The 26,177-nt window shown below is 42.2% G+C and overlaps 1 protein-coding gene across 3 annotated transcripts in view; it reads left to right on the top strand.

Annotated features, from left to right (window-relative positions):
- The window catches only part of LOC129822785 (disks large-associated protein 1-like), a 233,272-nt gene that overhangs the window by 135,430 nt on the left and 71,665 nt on the right, over positions 1-26,177 (top strand). For 2 of the 3 annotated variants that reach the window (XM_055881200.1, XM_055881202.1), the window contains exon 5: positions 25,990-26,170. In XM_055881200.1, the coding sequence (XP_055737175.1) occupies positions 25,990-26,170 (181 nt within the window). The remainder of the gene's footprint in view (positions 1-25,989; positions 26,171-26,177) is intronic. The other variant, XM_055881201.1, reaches the window with a different exon arrangement.

Here is a 26,177-nt window from a genome sequence, read left to right as displayed (position 1 = left end):
CCAGTGGATTTGGCAACGAAAATGTGGTGATGACCAGCCAACGAGAGCATACAGGTTGCAGTGGTGGGTAGTCTATGGGGCTTTGGTGACAAAACGGATGGCACTGTGATAGACTGCATCCAATTTTCTGAGTAGAGTGTTGGAGGCTATTTCGTAAATGACATCGCCGAAGTCAAGGATCGGTAGGATAGTCAGTTTTATGAGGGTATGTTTGGCAGTATGAGTGAAGGAGGCTTTGTTGCGAAATAAGAAAATCTGTAGTCACTGTTAGTTTAGAAGCCTTTGTTAAGACCTAAAGTGCAACTGATATAAAACACCACATTTCAGTTGGAATGCTGTAATACATAATTACATATTCATTATTAGCAATTCATGAGTATTTCAATACAATTTAACAATTGCATTGCTGTTTTGGTGTATTTAATGCAGCATACTGTAAATGATGGTGTATTGTAGTGATGGGGAAACTAATTTTCCTGAAGCATTGAGGCTTTTCAGACAATTTGATCAAATAAATGGTTTACTCAAGGCATTGATCAACACATTGCACACTAGTGGCACCTGCTGGTCAAAGGAATTTAGAGCAGATACATTATTATAGATGACGTCCCACACGCGTGTAGCGTGTGTACAGAGTAGCCTTTTTGTGTTCTATCAAAACCAATATTAAATCAATCAGGTGGTTGTTCGACGAAACAAATCTTCAGACATCTATGTCCATTCGATCTTTTTTGTTGTGTAATTATGGCCAGTTTGGAAGCTTTTATTTAAGCCTGTAGAAGTGCAAGTCATATAAATCACAAAGTATTCATTGATATTGTCACGATCGTCTTCTTGAGAAAGAGTGGACCAAGGCGCAGCGTGTGCAAAATACATCTCTTTTATTTTAGAGAAGGAAAAAACAAGTAACAAACACAATTACAAAACAACAAACGATCGTGAAGCTAAAGACGTAAGTGCAAACCCAAGCTACAAACGTACAACATAGACAACTACCCACAAAAGCCTACTGCCTATGGCTGACTTAAATATGGCTCCCAATCAGAGACAATGAATGACAGCTGTCTCTGATTGAGAACCAATCTAGGCAGCCATAGACATAACTAGACAACTCCACTCTACTCTGCCCCATAAACATACAACACCCCTAGACACTACAAAACACATACATTCCCCTTGTCACACCCTGACCTAACTAAAAAACATAAAGAAAACAAAGAATACTAAGGCCAGGGCATGACAGATATGCTGTAATATACAGTACAAATGCCTAGCAGCCAACCTGCTTGCTCCAATCCCGTGTAATTACAGTAAAATATTGTTAAAATAACTTTCGTACAGCTTATTAGTCACTTTTACAATAATGTACTGTGTTTTATTGTTTTGACTTTATAGCAATTTACAGGAGGCTTTCAACAAGTTAATATGAATTTCTCAGTAATGCATTGGCACTATCCAGAGATGGTCAGACATATAAGATATCTTACATTTACATTACATTTAAGTCATTTAGCAGACGCTCTTATCCAGAGCGACTTACAAATTGGAAAGTTCATACATATTCATCCTGGTCCGCCCGTGGGAATTGAACCCACAACCCTGGCGTTGCAAGCGCCATGCTCTACCAACTGAGCCACACGGGATCTTGCTGTCATTACAATAATTTTTGAAGACCAGTTTGTCCTTAACTACAACAACATTTTCAGTAATGGTTAGCGAAACTTTTTACTTGCTATGACAGTGATTTGTGTTTTTTTATAAACCTTGGTTTATAAACTGTAAGTTGACAACTACAAGGGGGCCCACTAGATGACCAATGTAAATGTGAAAATGAAAACTTGCAAAGAACACTGGGTAATATGTTACTGGGTAATTACAATAATATGTTGTAATTGTAATTTATACTGTAAATTCGATTACAGTAAAATATTTGCTACTATGGAATTAATTAAAGTAATTTACTGGCCAAATGCTGCCAGTAAGTTACTGTAAATTTGACAGCAAACGTTTTATAGTGGACTAGGGAAATAACATTGTGTGTGTGTACACGTGTGTACACGTGAACATTTGTTTGCATGTGAACATGCGTATGCGTGTTTACAGTCCATGCAAATGCATTCATGGCTGTGTATCTGTAAGTTTACATTATTTCCAATGACACAGCATGTTTTTGTTTTGTGTGTGTGTGTGTGTGTGTGTGTGTGTGTGTGTGTGTGTGTGTGTGTGTGTGTGTGTGTGTGTGTGTGTGTGTGTGTGTGTGTGTGTGTGTGTGTGTGTGTGTGTGTGTGTGTGCATGCGTGCATGCTTGCGTGTGCGTGGTAGGGCACTAAATATGGAATAGGGTGTCATTTGGGACACAACCAGTATATGGAATATGTTTGTCAGTATCCATGACCCTCACTGACCTGAGCTCTGATTCCATGGTTCATGGTTACGCTCAGTTTGCATATTCATTTGTATGGTTGGATTCTCCTTCTTCATGGAAAGCAACATGATTGATATTACAGATTTACAGATTCAGACCCTCCTATGTCTGATAGTCTGTCAGGCAGGGACCAACTGGGACCAGAAATCAGCAATTACTTTCCATCAAGACCCCCACACTGACACATTTTTTTCTGTGAAGCCCCCCATTATTTGCCAAATAATGATAATTATGTGCAAACCCCCCCCCCCCTATTTAGACAGGCCCACTGGGCTAAAGATGGACCAACCCATGTGCAGTTTGTTTCTGCTGTCAGCTGATGTGTTTACAAGTAAATTAATTAACAAGAGATGTGTTAACTTCCAAGGTTTAAAAGTTGACTTTCATAATTTTCAAAAAGTTGTCCTGTGTGGAGTCTGTTGAGACGTCCATTCCTGGCGCAACAGCAAATTCCTTTCAGTGGTGGAAAAAGTACCCAACTATCATAATTGCGTAAAATGAAAGAAACCTTAATAGAAAATGACAAAATAAAAGTAAAAGTCACGCAGTAAAATTCTACTTGAGTATTAGTATTTGGTTTAAAATATACTTAGTATAAAAAGTAAATGTAAGTGCTATACTTAAGTATCAAAGTAAAAGTATAAATCATTTAAAATTCCTTATATTAAACCTCTACGGGATCGGTGTCCTTAAACCGGGACAGTTGTTGCTCAATATGCGATAATGTGACTAGAAGGACGTTGTAAACAACAGCCAATTTCGGGACATGGACATGTCTTATATGGGCAGAAAGCTTAAATTCTTGTTAATCTAACTGCAAATTCAATTTACAGTAGCTATTTTTTTTTATTTTTTTTTATTTTACCGTTATTTTACCAGGTAAGTTGACTGAGAACACGTTCTCATTTGCAGCAACGACCTGGGGAATAGTTACAGGGGAGAGGAGGGGGATGAATGAGCCAATTGTAAACTGGGGATTATTAGCAAAAGTAAAGTAAAGTAATTCTTCACTGGATCAGTCTGCAACTTTGCACACACATCTAAATTACACCTAGAATCATATCTCAATGTATGGCCTTTCTCTTGCATTTCAAAGATGATGATAAAAATAGAATACGCATGTTTTTTATTTTATTATTATCTTTTACCAGATCTAATGTGTTATAATCTCCTATGTTCATTTCACATTTCCACAAACTTCAAAGTGTTTCCTTTCAAATGGTATCAAGAATACGCACATCCTTGCTTCAGGTACTGAGCTACAGGCAGTTAGATTTGGGTGTGTCATTTTATGCGAAAATTGATGGCAGATGGCAAACCAGATGGCACCATTTTCTTGTTTTTTAAATTTACGGAAAGCCAGGTGCACACTCCAACAATCAGACATAATTTACAAACGAAGCATGTGAGTTTAGTGATTCTGGCAGATTAGAGGATGACCAGGGATGTTCGGTTGTTAAGTGCGTGAATTTGACTATTTTTCTGTCCTGTTAAGCATTGAAAATGTAACAAGTACTTTTAGGTGTCACAGAAAAATGTATGGAGTAAAAAGTACATTATTTTCGTAACGAATGTAGTGAAGTAAAATAAGTCAAAAATATAAATAGTAAAGTAAATTACAGATACCCCAAAAAACTACTTTAGTAGTACTTTCAAGTATTTTTACTTAAGTACTTTACACCACTGTTTCACTGTATGTGTTCATGAAAAATTCAACAGTATAGAGAAACATCTGAAAGGATTCTGTAGCTGCGGCCTTTACAAGATAAATACACAAAAGTTGCTCCCACAGATACAGGACCACCCATCCTATTAAGTAGACAAGAGATTGTCAATGAAAGCATATCACTGCATAACACAACGATGTCATCTTGATTATGTACCTCGTTTTCATGCATTTCATGTCATGTCATTTCATGTCGTATCTTTCCCAACACCGCCTACATCTTTTGAGGGCACATATTCTGACATCGCAAGATCCCCTAGTTTGTAGTCTCGGCACAGAAGCAACACGTCTGTCAGTGGTGGCTGGTGGCACTAAATCGGAGGACGGGCTCATATTGAATGGAACAGTATCAAACACATCAAACACATGCGTTTGGTACCAGTCCATTTCAATCATTACTATGGGAGGTAATGGTGTCTGTCCATTATCTCCCATTTAACAGTCTGATGAGCTCATTATTACTACTACGGATGTATACGTGCTCGCGTGTGTGTTTCCTCGCTACGAAACACCACACTGACACACACTTATAGGCTATAGAAGAAAAACAGTGTTTGTTATCTCTCCCACTGAAGTCAGTGAATAAGGAAATCTGTAATAAACAAGTTTCTATGAGGTGAATATCAATTAATCTCTCTCTGGATGCTCAGTTATCATTACGGAGAGAGCTGAGCACTGTGCGATGCCAATTATGTAACGGTGGTGCAGCACAGGGGCAGGTTAGTGACTTTAATAGGCCCATATGCACGTAACACACACACGTGCACACACACACACACACACACACACACACACACACACACACACACACACACACACACACACACACACACACACACACACACACACACACACACACACACACACACCAAATTACTTTAAAGCTAGAATCCTTAATTGAAACAATAACAAAACGACACCCCGCCTCTGTTTCGGTGAAAAGCTGGGGGATGGGCCTGTAGAAATGCTGGAGAAATGTAACCACTTAAATTCGTAGACAGAGCTATGGATGCAAAGACTGACCATCCATTATATACAAAATATAGATTTAATCATGTTTTGAGGATATACAGTATATGTTTACATTTACTTTGTTTACAAACATTGGAGTAAAACAATCTTATATGTTGGGTTCTGATGAGGTATCACAGTTAAACTAAACTCACAAGGCATTTATATATAAGTCCAAAAAATGGATGTAGGAACTATGGATTTTAGCGTTAGTATTCTTGGGGACTTCCATCAACTCCTGATAGGACATCACAATACAAACAGAAAGGTAGCTAGCTATTGCTGTTCGGTGGAGAAAAGAGGGACACAGGGATTAGCTGTAAAGAGGGACACCGGGATTGGCTGTTGTCGCAGTAACACTCCATCCAATTGGGTGATCATAAAAGCTCCTTTGAGCATATCTCAAATAATGTTTGCGTTGCAAGCAGACAACATTGCAGACATTGCATTGCGTCACTCAATGGTTGTGTGCCACGTCATCAGATTGATATATCACAGAATGTAGTTAGCTGATATTTGAAACATCTTTCCAGGCGCTCTGATATCCACACAGCTCAAACAAATCATTTGTGATACCTTTGCTATGGTAAAAGTTGTTAATGAATGCCTGGCCATAGTGTCCTGAGCAAGTCGGTAACTTCTTAACCAGAAATGAGGTTATAGCGGTAAAACAAATTGTTAAAATAATTTGCAACCTTTGCCTGGTCATAACATAAAACATCAATATGCAGGCCAATACTACATGATTTTACCTTATGGGGAGTTTTTGAGCCAATGTCCTTTAATATTTTCCACAGTTTACAAGGCTGATGTAAATTGTCATGAACAGCGTCTATGTAATGTTGGGATTTGGCCTTATCCATTCCGTGTCTTGCCTGGTTTCTACAGTTAATATAACCATCATAATCTTGTTGGAGATTTGTCCTTTTGAATTTGGCCAGGCAGCGATCCCTTTTCCTTATGAGGTCTAAGATCTCGGAAGTGCTCCATTTCCCTAACCGCTGTTTGATTCGAAATTGTTTCTTCGGAGCCAGAGAATTGAGTGCAGACAGAAACGTATCTTTAAAAAGATAAAAAGCTTGATCAACATCACAGTTTAGAGACCAATCCAAACTTAAAGTACTTCTACAAAACGTTCCTTTGAGTATTTTTTCATAGACCAGACCTTCATGTATTTATTACCTGCCTCTAGTAGTATTTTGGATTTCTTACAGGTACAATAGGTTACCATATCATCTCTAAAACCAATATTTAAGACTCCTGACTGAAAGATGTTCTCTTGGTCTGATACAATAATCAAATCCAAAGTTGATTTACTGTCAATGCAGACCCGGGTTGGGTTAACAATCAGTTGTTTCAGTCCAAATAACACATTAAAGTTATGCAGGGCATTTACTAGTGTACTTTTCTTGGGCGATAACTGCACACTTTGTATTCAAATCGCCAAGCAGAAAATATTCCTTATCAGCAAATACATTGTGATCACAGCAATCGATTCAAGTAAATAGTATAAATGATTCTGCTTCGGAGGCCAATAGCACACACCAACAAGTATAGAACAACATTTAGGAATCAGTATGTCTACCCATGCAACCTCAAGACCATCCATTTTCAGATATGAACGAGGGTTAAAACGCACATCATTCCTAGTAAAAACACACACACCCCCAGTGTTTCGGTTTCGGTCAGCTCCGGTAGCTCAACCTCATTGTCCTCAGTTGACCCATCGAGCATCTTGTCTCACTCCCAGCAACTACTGCAGCCCAGGTGTTAGAAGCGTGGAATTTTAATTCCTCTAATTTCGGCAGCGGTGCGTTCATATGGTTAAAGTGAAGTCCTCTCTGATTGAATCAGTCAAAATGTCATTTTCTGTGCCCCACTGCTGATACATCGACTATCTCATCTAGATTGCACTCATCGTCCCTGCTTGTGTCCAGCATCCCAATGTTTGGCTCTGCTTTTAAACAGCATACATTGCAAACAAGCAAAAATGTTGCTTTGAGACTTTACAGCATCATATGGTTTGGATATCTCCACACTTTATGTGAAAAAATAAATCCTTCTCTCTGTGATTAGTTTATGTTGTTATTATAACGCATTAATTCAGTCTGTTTCTGTCAAAATAGAAAGATGAAGAAATGTGAAATCTAGGCCAGGAACAAATTAGTTTGACTCAAATAATACAGACAGTGGGAGTTTTTTTGGTCAAAATGGATGTCATTGTTTTTCACCAAACACCTGTTTTCTCTCTTTGGCTATACAATAACAATTCACAATTTAGACTGTGGTTTTATTTATGGGTTTGAATAAATGGTGACACTGACATTGTGTTCTGGTTGGAAGTAAACATATCAACTGAATAAAGAGCATGTGTCCCAAATGGCACCATATTCCCTTTTTAGTGCACTCCTTTTTTACCAGGATCCGTAGGGCTCTGATCAAAAGTAGTGAACTAGATTATGGTTGCGTTCCAGGCTGACTACAATTGCAGACATATACCAGATATCGACAGAGTTTCCAATCTACTATGCTTAATGAGCACAAACAAAGCAACTGGGCTGGATAACCTTCCTGCAAGATTCATAAAGGATAGTGCTTGTGTCAATGCTAAAATGATAACGCATATTGTAAACCTATTTTATTAGTAGTGGTACATTTCCCAATGATCTCAAAACAGCCAAGAAGTAAAACAAAGGTAGGAAACTAGGCCTGTGTCAATCCGCAGCACCTTATCCAAAGTTGTTGAGAAATGTGTATTTTAATCAACTTGAGGGATACCTTCTCGAGCACAAACTTCTTCATGAACTCCAATCTGGCTTTAGAACAGCTCATTCCACGGATACTTGCCTCATCCACCTTTTTGACCACATCAAGCAAAAAAAAAAGTGAGAAGGGGAACTATACAGATATGGTCATGTTAGACTTGCAGAAAGCTTTTGACACTGTGGACCATGTTATTCTCCTGATGAAACTGAAATGCGTGGGTCTAAATGATGTAGCAGTGAATTGGCTTAGGTCTTATCTGACCACCAGAACAAGTATGTCAAGTATGTCATGTTGGTGATGTTCTGTCAGAGGCCAAAGAAATATCCTGTGGAGTACCACAGGGATCAATTTTAGGGCCTCTCTTATTTCTTATATATGTTAATAATATGCCAGATACAGTAAAGTGCAAACTCCTGCTTTATGCTGATGACTCAGCCATACTGATATCAGAAAAGGATACAGTTTACATAGAGGAGACACAACAAATTGTCGCTGCATTTGGGAAAAATGTAATCGATTTTGAAACAAAACGTAGATTGCTTAGGGCTGACAAGAGAAAGAATCCAAAACAAGTGTAACTTACAGTGCATTCGAAAAGTATTCAGACCCTTTGACTTGTTCCACATTTTGTTATGTTACAGCCTTATTCTAAAATGAATTAAATCATTTTTCCCCCTCGTCAATCTACACATACTACCCCATAATGACAAAGCAAAAACTGGTTTGTAGACATTTTTGCAAGTGTATACAATTTTTTTTTAAATATATCACATTTACATAAGTATTCAGGCCCTTTACTCAGTACTTTTCTGAAGCACCTTTGGCAGCTATTACAGCCTAGAGTATTTTGGGTATGATGATACAAGCTTGGCACACCTGTATTTCGGGAGTTTCTCTCATTCTTCTCTGCAGATCCTATCAAGCTCTGTCAGGTTGGATGGGGAGCGTCGCTACACAGCTTTTTCAGGTTTCTCCAGAGATGTTCGATCTGGTTCAAGTCCGGGCTCTGGCTGGGCCACTCAAGGACGTTCAGAGACTTGTCCCAAAGCCAATCCTGCGTTGTTTTGGCTGTGTGCTTGGCTGAGTGCTTGGCTGAGTGTTTGGCTGTGTGATTGGCTGTGTGTCAAGGTGAACCTTGACCGCCGTTTGAGGTCCTGAGCGCTCTGGAGCAGAATTTCATCAATGATCTCTCTGTACTTTGCTCTGTTCATCTTTCCCTCGATCCTGACTAGGCTCCCAGTCCCTGACACTGAAAAACATCCCCACAACAAGATACTACCACCACCATGCTTCACCGTAGGGATGGTGCCAGGTTTCCTCCAAATGTGTCACTTGGAATTCAGGCCGAAGAGTTCAATCTTGGTTTCATTAGACCAGAAATCTTTTTTCTCATGGTCTGAGAGACTTTGGGTGCCTTTTGGCAAACTCCAAGCGGGATGTCGTGCCATTTACTGAGGAGTGACTTCCGTCTGACCATTCAACCATAAAGGCCTGATTGGTGGAGTGCTGCAGAGATGGTTGTCCTTCTGGAAGGTTCTCCCATCTCCACAGAGGCACTTGGAGCTCTGTCAGAGGGACCATTGGGTTCTTGGTCACCTCCCTGACCAAGGCCCTTCTCCCCCGATTGCTCAGTTTGGCCGGGCGGTCAGCTCTAGGAAGTCTTAGTGGTTTCAAACTTCTTCCATTTAAGAATAATGGAGGCCACTGTGTACTTGGGGCTCTTCAATGCTGCAGAATTTCTTTGGTGCTCTTCCCCGGATCTGTGCCCCGACACAATCCTGTCTTGGAGCTCTATGGACAATTCCTTTGACCTTATGGCTTGGTTTTTGCTCTGACATGTGCTGTCAACTGAAGGACCTTATATAGACAGGCATGTGCCTTTCCAAATCATGTCCAATCAATTGAATTTACCACAGGTGGAAACATCTCAAGGATGATTATTGGAGCTCAATTTCGAGTCTAAATACTTATCTAAAGAAGCTATTTCAGTTTTTTTTATATACATTTGCAATCATTTCTAAATGCCTGTTTTCATTTTGTCATTACAGGTTTTTGTTTGTAGATTAATGAGGAAATAATTTAATTTAATCAATTTTAGAATTTTTATTTATTTTATTTTTTATTTTACCGTTATTTTACCAGGTAAGTTGACTGAGAACACGTTCTCATTTGCAGCAACGACCTGGGGAATAGTTACAAGGGAGAGGAGGGGGATGAATGAGCCAATTGTAAACTGGGGATTATTAGGTGACCATGATGGTTTGAGGGCCAGATTGGGAATTTAGCCAGGACACCGGGGTTAACACCCCTACTCTTACGATAAGTGCCATGGGATCTTTAATGACCTCAGAGAGTCAGGACACCCGTTTAACGTCCCATCCGAAAGACGGCACCCTACACAGGGCAGTGGGATATTTTTTTTTAGACCAGAGGAAAGAGTGCCTCCTACTGGCCCTCTAACACCACTTCCAGCAGCATCTGGTCTCCCATCCAGGGACTGACCAGGACCAACCCTGCTTAGCTTCAGAAGCAAGCCAGCAGTGGTATGCAGGGTGGTATGCTGCTAAATAAGGCTGTAACGTAACAAAATGTGGAAAAAGTCAAGGGGTCTGAATACTTTCTTGCACTGTATCTTGGTGTGTCCCTAGATCATTCCCTTTCTGGAGACCTGATTACTGCTACTTTCTAAAATGTCAAACAAATAGACATTTGTATATCGTAACACTAGGTATTTTAACATCAAAAGTTAAGAAACTGCTTGTCTCAACCTTGATTCAGCATCATTTTGACTATGCCTGCTCTGCTTGGTATAGTGGGCTATCAAAAAAGCTGAAAAAGAAAATGCAGGTCATGCAAAATAATGTCATCAGGTATATGCTGAATGTCCCCCCTTAGTTCCCATGTGGGGGTACAGGAGTTCCAGGAGGTGGGCTTATTTCCTTCGCAGTCCAGAGTGGACCAACTTAAACTTAATCATATGTTAGACATCTTAAATAATTGTGCCTCGGGTTATATGAAAAGCCACATTTATATGGTCTATAACCAACACAGTTACAATGTCAGAGCTAGTGTTATGTACCGCGAGGAACACGTTTTTCTACACGTGCATTTGTCTATGGAATAGCCCCCACTTGGAGATCAACCAAAGTAAATGGAAAATAGCTTTAAAAAGCAGGCAAAGGTTTTCATTTGGACATGGTTGTCAAAATAAGAGAAACCACTCCACTGCCCCTTGTGTCCCCTACTGCTGGTCAGGTGTATTTATTAGAGTGATAGGTATGATGTGCAATGAATATATTGTTTTTTTTTACCTCTACAGGACCAGTGTCCTGAAATTGGGACAGTAGCTGCTCAATATGTGATATGTCACTAGAATGGAGTTGTAAACAACAGCCAACTTTCCAGGACATAGACATGTCTTATATCGTCAGAAAGCTTAAATGATTGTTAATCTAGCTGCAGTGTCCAATTTACAGTAGCTATTACAGTGAAAAAATAACATGCTATTGTTTGAGGATAGTGCACAACAACAAAACACTTTAATCAAGGCAACTGGTTTGATACATTCACCTCTGACGGTAAATAATTGTAACGGGTGACGCTCTCCTCATCCTCGGATGAGGTGAGGAGAGAAGGATCGGTAGTCCAATGCGCAGCGAGGTGTGATGACATAATGAATTTATTGAACAAAACGAACACTGACACGAACTATACTTTAGAAATGATACAAAATAACAAACGGACAACGTAGACGAAACCTGAACATGGAACTTACATAACGACAGGAAGAACACACGAGCAGGAAACAGACTACATCAAAACGAAATACAACCGAAACAATCCCGTGTGGTGCGCAGACACAAACACAGGAGACAATCACCCACAAACAAACAGTGAGAATGCCCTACCTAAATATGACTCTTAATTAGAGGCAAACGCAAACCACCTGCCTCTAATCAAGAGCCATACCAGGCAAACCGAAACCAACATAGAAACAGATAACATAGAATGCCCACCCAACCTCACGTCCTGACCAACTAACACACAAAAACTAACATAAATAGGTCAGGAACGTGACAGTACCCCCCCCACAAGGTGCGAACTCCGGACGCACCAGCACAAAGTCTAGGGGAGGGTCTGGGTGGGCATCTAACCACGGTGGTGGCTCAGGCTCCGGGCGCGGTTCCCACCTCACCATAATCCATCCTAACTTACTCCCTCCAAGAATGTCCACCCTCTTTTGACCCCCACAAAATTCCCTTAACAACATATCTAATAGGGACAACACCGGGACAGAGAGATAAATCAAGAAAGAGGGATAGATAAGAATATAGAGGTAGAAAAAGATAGAGAGGGAGATCAGGATAGAGGGGCAACTCCGGACTGAAAGGCAGCTCCGGACAGAGAGACAGCTCTGGACTGATGGACAGTTCTGGGTATCCAGCCTTTTCAGGCTGAAGGACAGCTCATGGCTGACTGACGAATCTCGATGCTCATGGCTGGCTGACGGCTTTCGACGCTCATGGCAGGCTGACGGCTCTCGACGCTCATGGCAGGCTGACGGCTCTCGACGCTCATGGCAGGCTGACGGCTCTCGACGCTCATGGCAGGCTGACGGCTCTCGGCGCTCATGGCAGGCTGACGGCTCTCGACGCTCATGGCAGGCTGACGGCTCTGGCTGCTCATGGCTCTCTGACGGCTCTGGCTGCTCATGGCGCTCTGACGGCTCTGGCTGCTCATGGCTCGCTGGCGGCTCTGGCAGATCCTGTCTGGTTGGCGGCTCTGGCAGATCCTGTCTGGTTGGCGGCTCTGGCAGATCCTGTCTGGTTGGCGGCTCTGGCAGATCCTGTCTGGTTGGCGGCTCTGGCAGATCCTGTCTGGTTGGCGGCTCTGGCAGATCCTGTCTGGCTGACGGCTCTAGCGGCTCCTGTCTGGCTGACGGCTCTAGCGGCTCCTGTCTGGCTGACGGCTCTGTAGGCTCATGGCAGACGGGCGGCTTTGCAGGCTCATGGCAGACGGGCGGCTTTGCAGGCTCCTGGCAGACGGATGGCTCAGACGGCGCTGGGGAGACGGATGGCTCAGATGGCGCTGGGGAGACGGATGGCTCAGATGGCGCTGGGGAGACGGATGGCTCAGATGGCGCTGGGGAGACGGATGGCTCAGATGGCGCTGGGGAGACGGATGGCTCTGGCCGGATATGGCGCACTGTAGACCTGGTGCGTGGTGCCAGAACTGGAGGCACCGTGCTAATGACAAGCACCTTCCTACTAGTGCGGGGAGCAGGGACAGGGCACACTGTATTCTCAAAGCCTACTCTATCCCTGATGCGTGGTACCGGCACTGGTGACGCCGGCCTGAGGACAAGCACATCAGGATTAGTAGGGGGAGAATATACAGTGTGAACAGGGCTCTGGACACGCACTGGTAGCTTAGTGCGTGGGGCCGGAACTGGAGGCACCGGGCTAGATACACGCACTACAGGGAGAGTGCGTGGAGAAGGAACAGGGCTCAGGATACGCACTGGTAGCCTAGTGCGTAGTGTATACACTGTAGGTACTAGGCTGGGGCGGGGAGGTGGTGCCGGAAATACCGGACCGTGGAGGCGTACTGGCTCTCTTGAGCATTGAGCCTGCCCAACCTTACCTGGTTGAATGCTCCCGGTTGCCCGACCAGTGCGGGGAGGTGGAATAACCCGCACCGGCCTATGTAGGCGAACCGGAGAAACCATGCGTAAGGCCGGTGCCATGTATGCCGGCCCGAGGAGACGCACTGGAGACCAGACGCGTTGAGCCGGCCTCATGACACCTGGCTCAATACCCAATCTAGCCCTCCCAGTGCGGGGAGGTGGAATAACCCGCACCGGGCTATGCACTCGTACAGGAGACACCGTGCGCTCTACTGCGTAACACGGCGCCTGCCCGTACTCCCGCTCTCCACGGTAAGCCTGGGAAGTGGGCGCAGGTCTCCTACCTGCCCTTGGCCCACTATCTCCTAGCCCCCCCCCAAGAAATTTTTGGGAATTACTTACGGGCTTTTTCGGCTTCCGTGCCAGACGCGTTCCCTCATAGCTCCGGTTCCTCTCTCCGGTAGCCTCCGCTCTCCTCAGTGCCTCCAGCTGTTCCCATGGGAGGCGATCTCTACCAGCTAGGATCTCCTCCCATGTGTAGACACCCTTTCCATCCAAAACATCGTCCCATGTCCATTGCTCCTTTCTCTCCTGTCCCTTACTCCGTTTCGTTTTCCCTTGCCGCTTGGTCTTAGCGTGTTGGTGGGTGATTCTGTAACGGGTGACGCTCTCCTCATCCTCGGATGAGGTGAGGAGAGAAGGATCGGTAGACCAATGCGCAGCGAGGTGTGATGACATAATGAATTTATTGAACAAAACGAACACTGACACGAACTATACTTTAGAAATGATACAAAATAACAAACGGACAACGTAGACGAAACCTGAACATGGAACTTACATAACGACAGGAAGAACACACGAGCAGGAAACAGACTACATCAAAACGAAATACAACCGAAACAATCCCGTGTGGTGCGCAGACACAAACACAGGAGACAATCACCCACAAACAAACAGTGAGAATGCCCTACCTAAATATGACTCTTAATTAGAGGCAAACGCAAACCACCTGCCTCTAATCAAGAGCCATACCAGGCAAACCGAAACCAACATAGAAACAGATAACATAGAATGCCCACCCAACCTCACGTCCTGACCAACTAACACACAAAAACTAACATAAATAGGTCAGGAACGTGACAATAATGCAATCTTGCTCTGATTTGTCATCCTGTGGGTCCCAGAGATAAAATGTAGCATAGTTTTGTTTGATAAAATAAAGTGATAAAAAGAGTGATTCATTCTCTTCTACAAACTTTTTTCAAAACTGAAAAAGTTCAACATTGCTACTAAGAGTAGAAAAGCTAAATCTAAGTCCAAGTATACAAATTTGAAAGTATTATTGCAGAAAACTCTGAGTGAGCCCAGTTTTGATTTTAACTCAGAATAAATGTTTTTGGAAGGAAAAAATCCACTTTTAGATCAGTAAGTAAAATATGTTATTGCTTCTCATCTTAATGCAGTTGCTTAAATGGTTGCATATTCATTTGAGATATTTTTCTTTGATTTCTTTATATACGTGTATATGTGATCAACCGGCTCAAATCGGTCTCATGTAGAAACATTATATAAGACTCAGAGCTACAAAATGGTATATCATACACTACAGTTGAGGAACATAATTCTGCTTTGAAAGTGAATGAACTTGTAAACTCATTTTTGAGAAAAATGGCCTGTTTTGGTACTACTACTGGAGAGCCCTTCTTTGTCTACACCCATTCAGCATCGTTCACACCCTCTAAAGCTTTAGCTCCACCCATCTCTTTAAGGGTTGAACCCAGCGTTCTGTACTAACAGCAGCCAAGCACCCAAGCTAACTTGCTAGCTACTTCCAGACACAAATGAGAGAACAACTCACTCTGACCATTTACTCGCCCTAGCAGAGCTGGTTAGGCTGTTTTCATGTTATCCAGAGCATTGGTGACTGTAACTGTGCTTCTGGCAACAATTTAATTATGCTTTTTTACCGACGTTTACTGACACCGGCCATATTCAACGGGTGTTGAGCGTTCGTAAATTCCTCAGTTATTCTGTGCTCTGGCACTCTCAGACGAAAGTGCTCTGAAATCGGAGCAGATGGCCAGACTGAATTTACGAACACACCCGAAATGGTTACTTGCATTGTGGAGTCTTTTGTTAAGACATGTAGGTAGCTAGCTAGCTAGGTAAACAATGAACCATAATCCCAACTCATGACATTACAGTAATCCCAATTCATGACCAATCAGGTTCAATGTTAGCTAGCTAACATTCGGCAATAGCTAGCCAAGCAAAAGACTCAGAGAGACAAATTATAAGATCATACACGTAACGTTGGCTAGAGAGCCAGCCAGCTAACGTTAATGTCCATTGCTCGTGTCCATTGCTCGTGTTTCTTAGCCCAAGCAAGTCTCTTCTTATTATTGGTGTCCTTTAGTAGTGGTCTCTTTGCAGCAATTCGACCATGAAGGCCGGATTCATGCAGTCTCCTCTGAACAGTTGATGTTGAGATGTGTCTGTTACTTGAACTCTGTGAAGCATTTATTTGGGCTGCAATTTATGAGGTGCAGTTAACTCTAATAAACTTATCCTCTGCAGCAGAGGTAACTCTGGGTCTTCCTTTCCTGTGGCGGTCCTCATGAGAGCCAGTTTCATCATAGCGCTTGATGGTTTTTACGACTGCACTTGAAGAAACTTTCAAAGTTTCAAATGTTCTGTATTGACTGACCTTCATGTCTTAAGGTAGTGATGGACTGTCGTTTGCTTATTTGAGCTGTTCTTGCCATAATATGGACTTGGTCTTTTGCCAAATAGGGCTATATTCTTTATATCACCCCTACCTTGTCACAACACAATTGATTGGCTCAAATACATTAAGAAGGAAAGAAATTCCACAAAGGAACTTTTAAGAAGGCACACCTGTTAATTGAAATGCATTCCAGGTGACTACCTCATGAAGCTGGTTGAGAGAATACCAAGAGTGTGCAAAGCTGTCATCAAGGCAAAGGGTGACACATTTGATGAATCTCAAATATTAAATATATTTTGATTTGTTCAACACTTTTTTGGTTACTACATGATTCCATTTGTGTTATTTCATAGTCTTGATGTCCCCCATTATTCTACAATGTTTTTGAGTGTCTTATTGCCTATTGGTCCACATATTTCATTATAGTGATTGTGTTCCCCATACTCTATATAATCTATATGTTTCTAGATATGTGTTGTGTATTTGATTTATTGATGCAGGGCTCACCTGTAAAAGTATTGATGCAGGGCTCACCCCCTGTTAAAATAAAGGTTAAATAAAATAAGTAACAGTATACTTGAGTTCTAATTGAATTTGAAAAATTCTCAATAGTGGTAGAGACTGACTCAGATGACCTCTGGGAGCCAACTCCAAAGAGACCACATTCAAGTCCTCCAAGTCCTCTAACTTGGCCCTTATCTTAAATAGTTAATTTCTGTGTTGGGGGGCATTGGATCAGCGTTCTCGCCACGTCTCCTGTTAGTACCTTTTATGTAGGGAAGCTTATGATCCATAATTTATGACATTCCTAGAGTTTGTAAAAAAAATAATGTTTATTACCATAGCATTTTGGTATGTTCTCTCTGTAGTTATGTTCTTGAATATGTATCAATTGACCAATTCGGACACTTGGAGGCTACTTTTGGGGGTACATTTGGGCAAACTCGTGAGGGACACCTGGGAGACTTCATATTAAATATTATGTAGCTCTCTCATTCTTGAACGTATCAGTCTGAAACTTTGCATACACAATGTTGACCTGTTATGGACAACATCTACATTTCAAAGATGTTGCAAGATAAAAATAGAAAAGGTGTGTTTTTGTTTGTTTTACCTTCTACCAGATCTATTGTGTTACATTCTCCTACATTCATTTCACATCTCCACAAACTTAAAAGTGTTTCCTTTCAAATAATATCAAGAATATCCATATCCTTGCTTCAGGGCCTGAGCTACAGGCAGTTAGATTTGGGTATGTCATTTTATGCGGAAATTGAGATGAAGGGATTGTTTTTTAATGTCGAAATGTGAAATGAATATGGTTGATTTTTAAGGTTAGGGAAAAGTGCAGCGAATAGTGACACTTTTTAGGATGTCAATATAAATGAATGTATTTATGGTTGTTTGTAAGTTTGTCTTGCCTTATAATCATTATATGTGTTATTGTTTTTACCATCGAGGACCACTTTGCCAACAAGCGTTCCAATTACTACTTTTAAGTAATATCCTCTGCTCCACGTTGTACATTTTGTTGTGGTATATGTATGTTACCCAAAATTAATTCAATGCAAAAAAGGACAGAAAGAGAAAAAGAGAGCGAGCGAGTAAGTGAGGCAGACAGAGGAGAGAGTGACGTACATAACACAGCTTGTAACTCTGTTATGGAGGATGAGACGGACACACACACACACACACACACACACACACACACACACACACACACACACACACACACACACACACACACACACACACACACACACACACACACACACACACACACACACACACACACACACACACACACACAGGCCTACTGGGTAGCATGTGTTCATTAAAAAATACCTGTTCCAATGGGCCTCTCCAGGATAACGCAACCCCCTTTGAAGTCATGTTGATTGCAGGCAGGCAGGCTCTGGCATTTGATTGGACACAATAAACATGTTCCTGATCGTAATCAGTCTCACAGGGGGTGATCAGTCGGTGAATGGATAGAGACTGTGGAGGGATAGAGGTCCTTCATACATTCAGATCAAGTTTTTTGTACCCTCTCTATTTCCTTCTTTCCCTCTACCTTTAGGATCAATGCTTATTCCTCTTGCCCCACTCTCTCATCCCTTGTCTCACCCCCTTAATCTTCTCTCCTCTCCTATTCCTCCCATCCTCTGTCTCCACCCCTCAGTGCACCAGTCCCTGTGTGTCGCTCTTTTGCCCCACGTGTTCCTTCCATCCAAGAATCAGTAATCACGTTGGGATTCACTGTGGTAACCACACTCTGTTTTAAGGAGGGCATACATCATTAAGGAAGACCGGACCTGGAGGGAGAGAGTCACAGGAGAGAAGGAGGATGTGTGTGTACATGCGCATGTGTGTGCGTGTGTGTCCTGTTTGAAAACGATTGAACTCGCTCCACATGAACTTCTGTGTCATGTCATGTTGCTTGTCCAACGATTGTATGCTGTTGAACTTATATAATGTATCCTAGAAAGGCGGTAAGCTATTTACTTTTCATATGTTGCATAACACCAATACGTATGAATGGTGGAGTTGTATCTCTGGACCTACACACACCACAGCAAATTCTACAGTGTTAAATCAACACTGAAAGAGTGGGACCATATACACACTGGAACCAGTGTAAAGTGGTCCCATGTTCCATGAGCTGAAATAAAAGCTGACATTTTCCAATGCGCAAAAAACAAATATTTCTCTCAAATCTTGTGCACAAATTTGTTTACATCCCTGTTAGTGATCAATTTTCCTTTGGCAAGATAATCCGTCCACACGAAATGTGTGGCATATCATGAAGCTGATTAAACAGCATGATCACTACACAGGTGCACCTTGTACTGGGGACAATAAAAGGCCACTCTAAAATGTGCAGTTTTGTCATGGAACCCAAAGCCACAGATGTCTCAACTTTTGAGGGAGCATGCAATTGGCATGCTGACTGCAGGAATGTCCACCAGGACTGTTGCCAGAGAATTGAATGTTAATATCTCTACCATAAGCTGCCTCCAACGTCGTTTTAGAGAAGTTGGCAGTACGTCCAACAACTTCCAGATCACATGTATGCCGTTGTGTGGGCGAGCAGTTTGCTGATGTCAACGTTGTGAACAGAGTGCCCCATGGTGGCAGTAAGGTTATGGTATGGGCAGGCATAAGCTCTGACAATGAACACAATTGCATTTTATCGATGGCAATTTGAAAGCCCAAACATACCCTGACGAGATCTTAAGGCCCATTTCTTTTACGCTTCAGTATCTGTGGCCAACACATACATTTCTTTATTCCCAGTCATGTGAAATTGATGAACTGTAATGAACTGTAAATCAGTAAAAATCAATGAAATTGTTGCATGTTGCCTTGATATTTTTGTTCAGTATATACTTAACACAACATATTTAACCCTACAGGGGCCTGAAACTCATTGTGAACCATTCACCATTGTGAACCAAAAACACACCCATCATTATCATATTTCCCAGCATGCTCTATTGCAGGTCGATTTTTTAAAAATTGTTTCAATATCAACGCTACGCAAATATAAATTACATACATTTTCTAAACTAATCCAATATGTTACTTGGATTTATTGCAACCATTACTGAAATGGTTGTTCCAGTTTACATACTGTAGGTAGTCTCATAACAGTCTTTCTGATCCTGGCTATCGTTCTGAATCCAGATTGCAGGTGATTTTTAAATTCCATATGTCAAATATCTCAACTGTGGCTGGATTCCAATAAGAGTTACACATCACTTTACAAGCCAGCACAATGTGACTTGTGGACTGTTAATTATGTCATTCAGGTTACCATTTTAGTGTAAAACTAGGTTTCAGGCCATTATTGTAAGAGTATTACACAATTACAAAAAAAGGCTTATACTTGTTCATAAATGGGTACAAACAGTTGCTTTGTTCCTTTAGTTATTGTTCCATAATGCATAAGGTACCATCACAGTGACACCCAGTTATGTGGCAATATCATACCTCTACCATAGACCACTTAAACTGGTTCAACGCTTCCACTCACAGGTGGCCAAAAATAACTAACTGAAAGCCATGCCCCCACTAAGCCATGCCTCTAGTATAATTATCCAGTGGCCTTGCCTTTTAAAGTGAAATGTAGAGTTACCAGCCATGACTGTATTTGTTAGTGACAGAAACATAGTTGTAGAATTCATTCAAGTTCAAACCTGGTGCCTTTACCAAGTTAGTTCCTAGATGAATGTTATCATTCAAATTAGATTTCTGACAATAAATGACATACCTCACACGCTCTATTTCTGAGGCTTAGTGTAACCCTAATACAGTACCCTGCCAGTCATGGTACAGGTCAGGCCTGCAAGGAGATTGGCATCATTCCAGTAACTTTAGTAGTGATGAATAAATTGGCTGTGAACTGTCTTGTGGAAGTTTTAAATTGACACAATACCTGTTAGCATAGGTGTCAGCTAGAGATGATGTGCAGGAGCTTGCAGGGATTTGTAGTTTTGCACTATGTCTACTTTGACTGCAATTAGCATTTTTTTATCTGAGAGTTAATAGATCAGAATATAGTGATAAAAGCCTTGTCCGAGACAGATTTACATGGTTACCAAAACGTCACACCAGGAAAAGCCTACACAAAACACTGCCCTTATTTGAAGTCCTTCTAACATTTCCGATTTATCAGTACTATGACACTGCCACTGTGGGGCTCTATACCATATGTACATACGAATATAATTGTTCAATTACGAGCCCAGTTGGTATAGCCATGGAACAATACAGGAACCTTCCTGCTAGCCATGATTGGCTGAAATATTGGATGGGCTGGATATGCCGAGAGATGAGTATTGGATTGGTCTGCCATGTAGCAGGCTTCTGTCCATAACATAAGCTGCTCAGTATGTGTGGATAATCATTTTCACCACATCGTTTTTTAAAAAGATATTATGAAGAACTTGAAAAGTGTTGCTACTGCTCTCAACTATGCTGCCCTGAAGTTAATGGCGCTATCGACAAAGATCAGTGGGGAAAAGTTGTGATGGACTACTTTTCGGAGGACGACCGTGGCATGCTGACACTCTCTGACTGAAAGTAAATCAGACGATGATGGTGGAACCGTTGGTGGAACCGTTTTCGTTGAACCAAACATTGTAGAGTCGTCTGATGACAGTGATGGGGAAGAAACGTCGATCAACAGTGTGATCACGGAAGAAGTTGAAAGAGTTTTTAAATCAGTGGAAGGCCCGGTGTAAGCAGAGCGACGATTGCCAAATGCAGAGAGAGTCTAAAAGAGAACACAGAAGGCTGTTGTATAAAACAACGGTCTCCGGATTACTTCTTCAAACTAAGGGCAGCCATGGCATCCATGACAGAGAGGTTAGAAGCGTTCAGTCATGTATACGGGTCTAAGTTGATTTCATTGCAAGGTAAAGCATACTATTAGCTAGCTAGCTAACATTAGCTGGCTGGCTCACTAGCTAACTTTCTGTGTGATCTGTGTAGTAATATTTTTCGTATCTTAGAAAGACATTTGCATTGCTAGTTATACCCAAATTGTTAGCTAGCTAGCTGACATTGAAACTAGTTGGTTAACTTTAGCTCCTGCAGATTCATGCATGGTGCATGGTAGTATGAGTTGGGATTATGGTTAATTGTTTAGCTAGCTAAAAATCTAAACAAAAGACTCCATTATGCAAGAACCCATTTCACTGTACCGTTTACACCTTTTGTATTCTGTGCATCTGACAAATACACTTTTTTGTTATATAGTGTGTGTTTACCAGAGACGGTAATGTGAAGAAAACCATGACCTGCACCAAAATCAGATTAGGATATAGGCCAAGGACTTTGCTACTACTTTCACCATTTTTAGTCTTGAATCTTTGGTTGTTTATGACATTACCTTATTCACTCTGTTTAGCACATGGCCTCACATGTGAATCCTTAAAAGCTCTCCAGTAGGTGTACCAAAAAATTCATGAACCATTTTCAAAAAAGTGGGGTTACAAGTTAATCGACTATCAAAGCCGAATTACCTTCCCATTGTTCCTCAACTGCAGTGAGATGTTTTGTCTAGCTCTGTGTCTTTACTTTTATCCAATGTAAAAAAAGGCCATTTAGGGGCCTTCCAAGTAGTGCAGTGGTCTTAAGGCACTGCATCGCAGTTGCTAACTGTGCCACTAGAGATCCTGGTTTGAGTCTAGGCTCTGTCGCAGCTGGCCACAACCAGGAGACCCATGGGGCAGCACACCATTGGCCCAGCGTCCTTCCGGGTTTGGCTGGCAGGGATGTCGGCAGGGATGTCCCTATGGCTAGGTGTATGGTATTTTCTCCGGACACATTGGTGTGCCTGGCTTCCAGGTTGAGCCTGCATTGTGTCAAGAAGCAGTGCAGCTTGGTTGGGATCGTGTTTTGGAGGATGTGTGGTTCTCGACCTTCGCCTCTTCCGAGTCCATACAAGAGTTGCATTGATGAGACAAGACTGTAACTACCAATTGGGGAGAAAATACTGTTTCAAGATGTTCTACATAGGACTGAATCCAGATGGTGGGTCACATACAGTGTATTCAAACCCCTTTGTTACAGCCTTATTCTAAAATTGATTACATTTTTTATTCCCAAATCAATTTACACACAATACCCCATAATGATGAAGTAAAAACTGGTTTTAGAAACTTACGCTGATTTATAAAAATAAAAAAAATAATGAAATATCACATTTACGTAAGTATTCAGACCCTTTACTCAGTACTTTGTTTAAGCACCTTTGGCAGCAATTACAGCCTCAATTCTTCTTGGGTATGACGCTACAAGGTTGGCACACCTGTATTTGGGGAGTTTCTCCCATTCTTCTCTGCAGATCCTCTCAAGCTCTGTCAGGTTGGATGGGGAGCGTCGCTGCACAGCTATTTTCAGGTCTCTCCAGAGATGTTCGATAGGGTTCAATTCCTGGCTCTCGCTGGGCCACTCAAGGATATTCAGAGACTTGTCCCAAAGCCACTCCTGCGTTTCATGAGCAAAGTACTTTGCTTAATTTATCTTTCCCTTGATCCTGACTAGTCTCCCAGTCCCTGCTGCCGAAAAACATCCCCACAGCATGATGCTGCCACCATCATGCTTCACCGTAGGGATAGTGCCAGGTTTCCTCCAGACGTGAAGCTTGGCATTCAGGCCAAAGAGTTCAATCTTGGTTTCATCAGACCAGAGAATCTTGTTTCTCATGGTCTGAGAGTCTTTAGGTGCCTTTTGGTAAACTCCAAGCGGGATGTCATGTGCCTTCTACTGAGGAGTAGCTTCCTTCTGGCCACTCTACCATAAAGGCCAGATTGGTGCAGAGATGGATGTCCTTTTGTAAGGTTCTCCCATCTCCACAGAGGAACTCTGGAGCTCTGTCAGAGTGACCATCGGGTTCTTGGTCACCTTCCTGACCAAGCCTGTTCTCCCACGACGGCTCAGTTTGGCCGGGCGACCAGCTCTAGGAAGAGTCTTGGTAATTCCAAACTTCTTCCATTTAAGAATCATGGAGGCCACTGTGTTTTTGGGGACCTTCAATGCTGCAGAAATGTTTTGGTACCCTTCCCCTGATCTGTTTCTCGACACAGTCTCGGCGCTCTACGGACAATTCCTTCGACCTCATGGCTTGGTTTTTGCTCTGACATGCACTGTCAACTGTGGGACCTTATATTGACAGGTGTGCCTTTCCAAATCATGTCCAATCAATTGAATTTACCACGGGTGGACTCCAATCAAGTTGTAGAAACATCTCAAGGATGATCAATGGAAACAGGATGCACCCGAGCTCAATTTCGAGTGTCATATCAAAGGGTCCGAAAACGTATGTAAATAAGGTATTTCTTCTTTTTTTATATACATTTGCAAAGATTTCCAAAAAAACTGTATTCACTTCGTCATTATGGGGTATTGTGTGTAGATGGATGAGGAAAAACATTAATTGAATACATTTTAGAATAAGCCTGTAATGTAACAAAATGTTGAAAAACTCAAAGATTCTGAATATTTTCCAATTGCACTGTATATACTGTACTTCTCCCATATGGCATGTCTCTTGTGACGCAGTTAACAGTGTCCCCAGTGAAAGTCGCGCCCCTGATCTTTGCCATTGACGAATAGGGTTAACTTTTAATTTTATTTGCTGACACCTTACGGTCAAATCTTAGCACCAGCAGAGTAGCTATCTAGCTATATACCACACCTTCTCCGATGTTGTTTACAAGGCGGTACTTCTTTAAATGAGGTAAAGATGTTACCGTTGGTGTAATAAAATTGGAGTTAAGGTGATGTCACCTTGTCCCCTTGATAATGAATTCAAGTGTTTGACATGGGGAGAGGAAAAGGACATTTTTGATCACATTTTGTCAATGTACAAGCAACAGTCATTTTTCATACTTTGATCTGTTCCTTCAAATATTATCCAATTTCATGAAAAACATGGTTTCGACTGTTAATGACATTTAAAGAACTTGTTTTTATTTGCAACATATACACTTAGGATCTCACTTGGTTGAGGCAATAAAAAGGATGTGGATGAATGCAACAGCCATGTCTCTGTCACTAACAAATACAGTCATGGGTGCTAACTGCACAATTTACTTGAAAGGTAAGGTACTCTGGGAAATATTCAAATAAGGTTTTACACTAAGAGATGTGTTGATCGCTTATTGTATATGGAACTTGCTGCACACACACACACACACACACACACACACACACACACACACACACACACACACACACACACACACACACACACACACACACACACACACACACACACACACACACACACAGGTGTGAAAGTGCTGAGTGATTTCCCACCTGCTTGGTGACTGCAGGTTAGGGCTAATGAGCTCACCCTTCAGATTCCTCTGAGGGAGAGGTGTGTGTGTGTGTGTGTGTGTGTGTGTGTGTGTGTGTGTGTGTGTGTGTGTGTGTGTGTGTGTGTGTGTGTGTGTGTGTGTGTGTGTGTGTGTGTGTGTGTGTGTGTGTGTGTGTGTGTGTGTGTGTGTGTGTGTGTGTGTGTGTGTGTGTGTGTGTGTGTGTTTGAACACTATTCCACCTACTTCGCACACACTGCTTTTCATCTCCCCACTACTTACATGCATCAGAGCTTGCCCAAGTCCTTTTTTCTCCACCCTGTCAAGCGAATCAAAAGATATTCCAAGGACACTCAAAGCTTATGTGAGTATTAAACAATGCGCTCGTTGATTAGATATGGGATGGTCCTGAAGCGATTGAATATTCAGAAAGAGTGCTCTACTTCTCTATACTCTTTCTATACACACACACGCGCGCACACACACACCAGAAGAGGCTGGTGGAAGGGGTATAGGAGGATGTGCTCATCATAACGACTGGAATGGAATCAAACACATGGAAACAATATGTCTGACTCCCTTCCATTTATTCCATTCCAGCCATTACACTAAGCCCATCCTCCTACATCTCATCCCACCGGCCCCCTCTGACACACACACAAACACACACAGCCTCTCCTGTTGTCTCTCTCCTCGTTCTTTCTCTCATGCATACATAAACATACACTCTTTCCTTGTGTCTGGGGGATGAGTTGTGAAGGCCCTATTTTTCTCTCTCTCTCTCTCTCTCTGCCGTCTGCCTTCATTTGTTCTTCCTTTGGCTCTCTCGCATGAGCGTATTTTCACCCCCCAACTTCTCACCCTCTTTCTCTGCAGGATCTCCACTGAGTCGCACTCTCCCAAGTTGCAGATCCGGAGCCACAGCTACCTGCGTGCGGTGAGTGAGGTTTCCATCAATAGAAGCCTGGACAGCTTGGACCCGGCAGGGCTGCTGGCCTCGCCCAAATTCCGCTCGCGAAACGAGAGCTACATGAGAGCCATGAGCACCATTAGCCAGGTTGGTG

Source organism: Salvelinus fontinalis, chromosome 25 (genome assembly GCF_029448725.1).
Source record: "Salvelinus fontinalis isolate EN_2023a chromosome 25, ASM2944872v1, whole genome shotgun sequence".
In the NCBI taxonomy this organism is placed as follows: domain Eukaryota; kingdom Metazoa; phylum Chordata; class Actinopteri; order Salmoniformes; family Salmonidae; genus Salvelinus; species Salvelinus fontinalis.
This window is presented reverse-complemented; position numbering and strand designations above follow the sequence as displayed.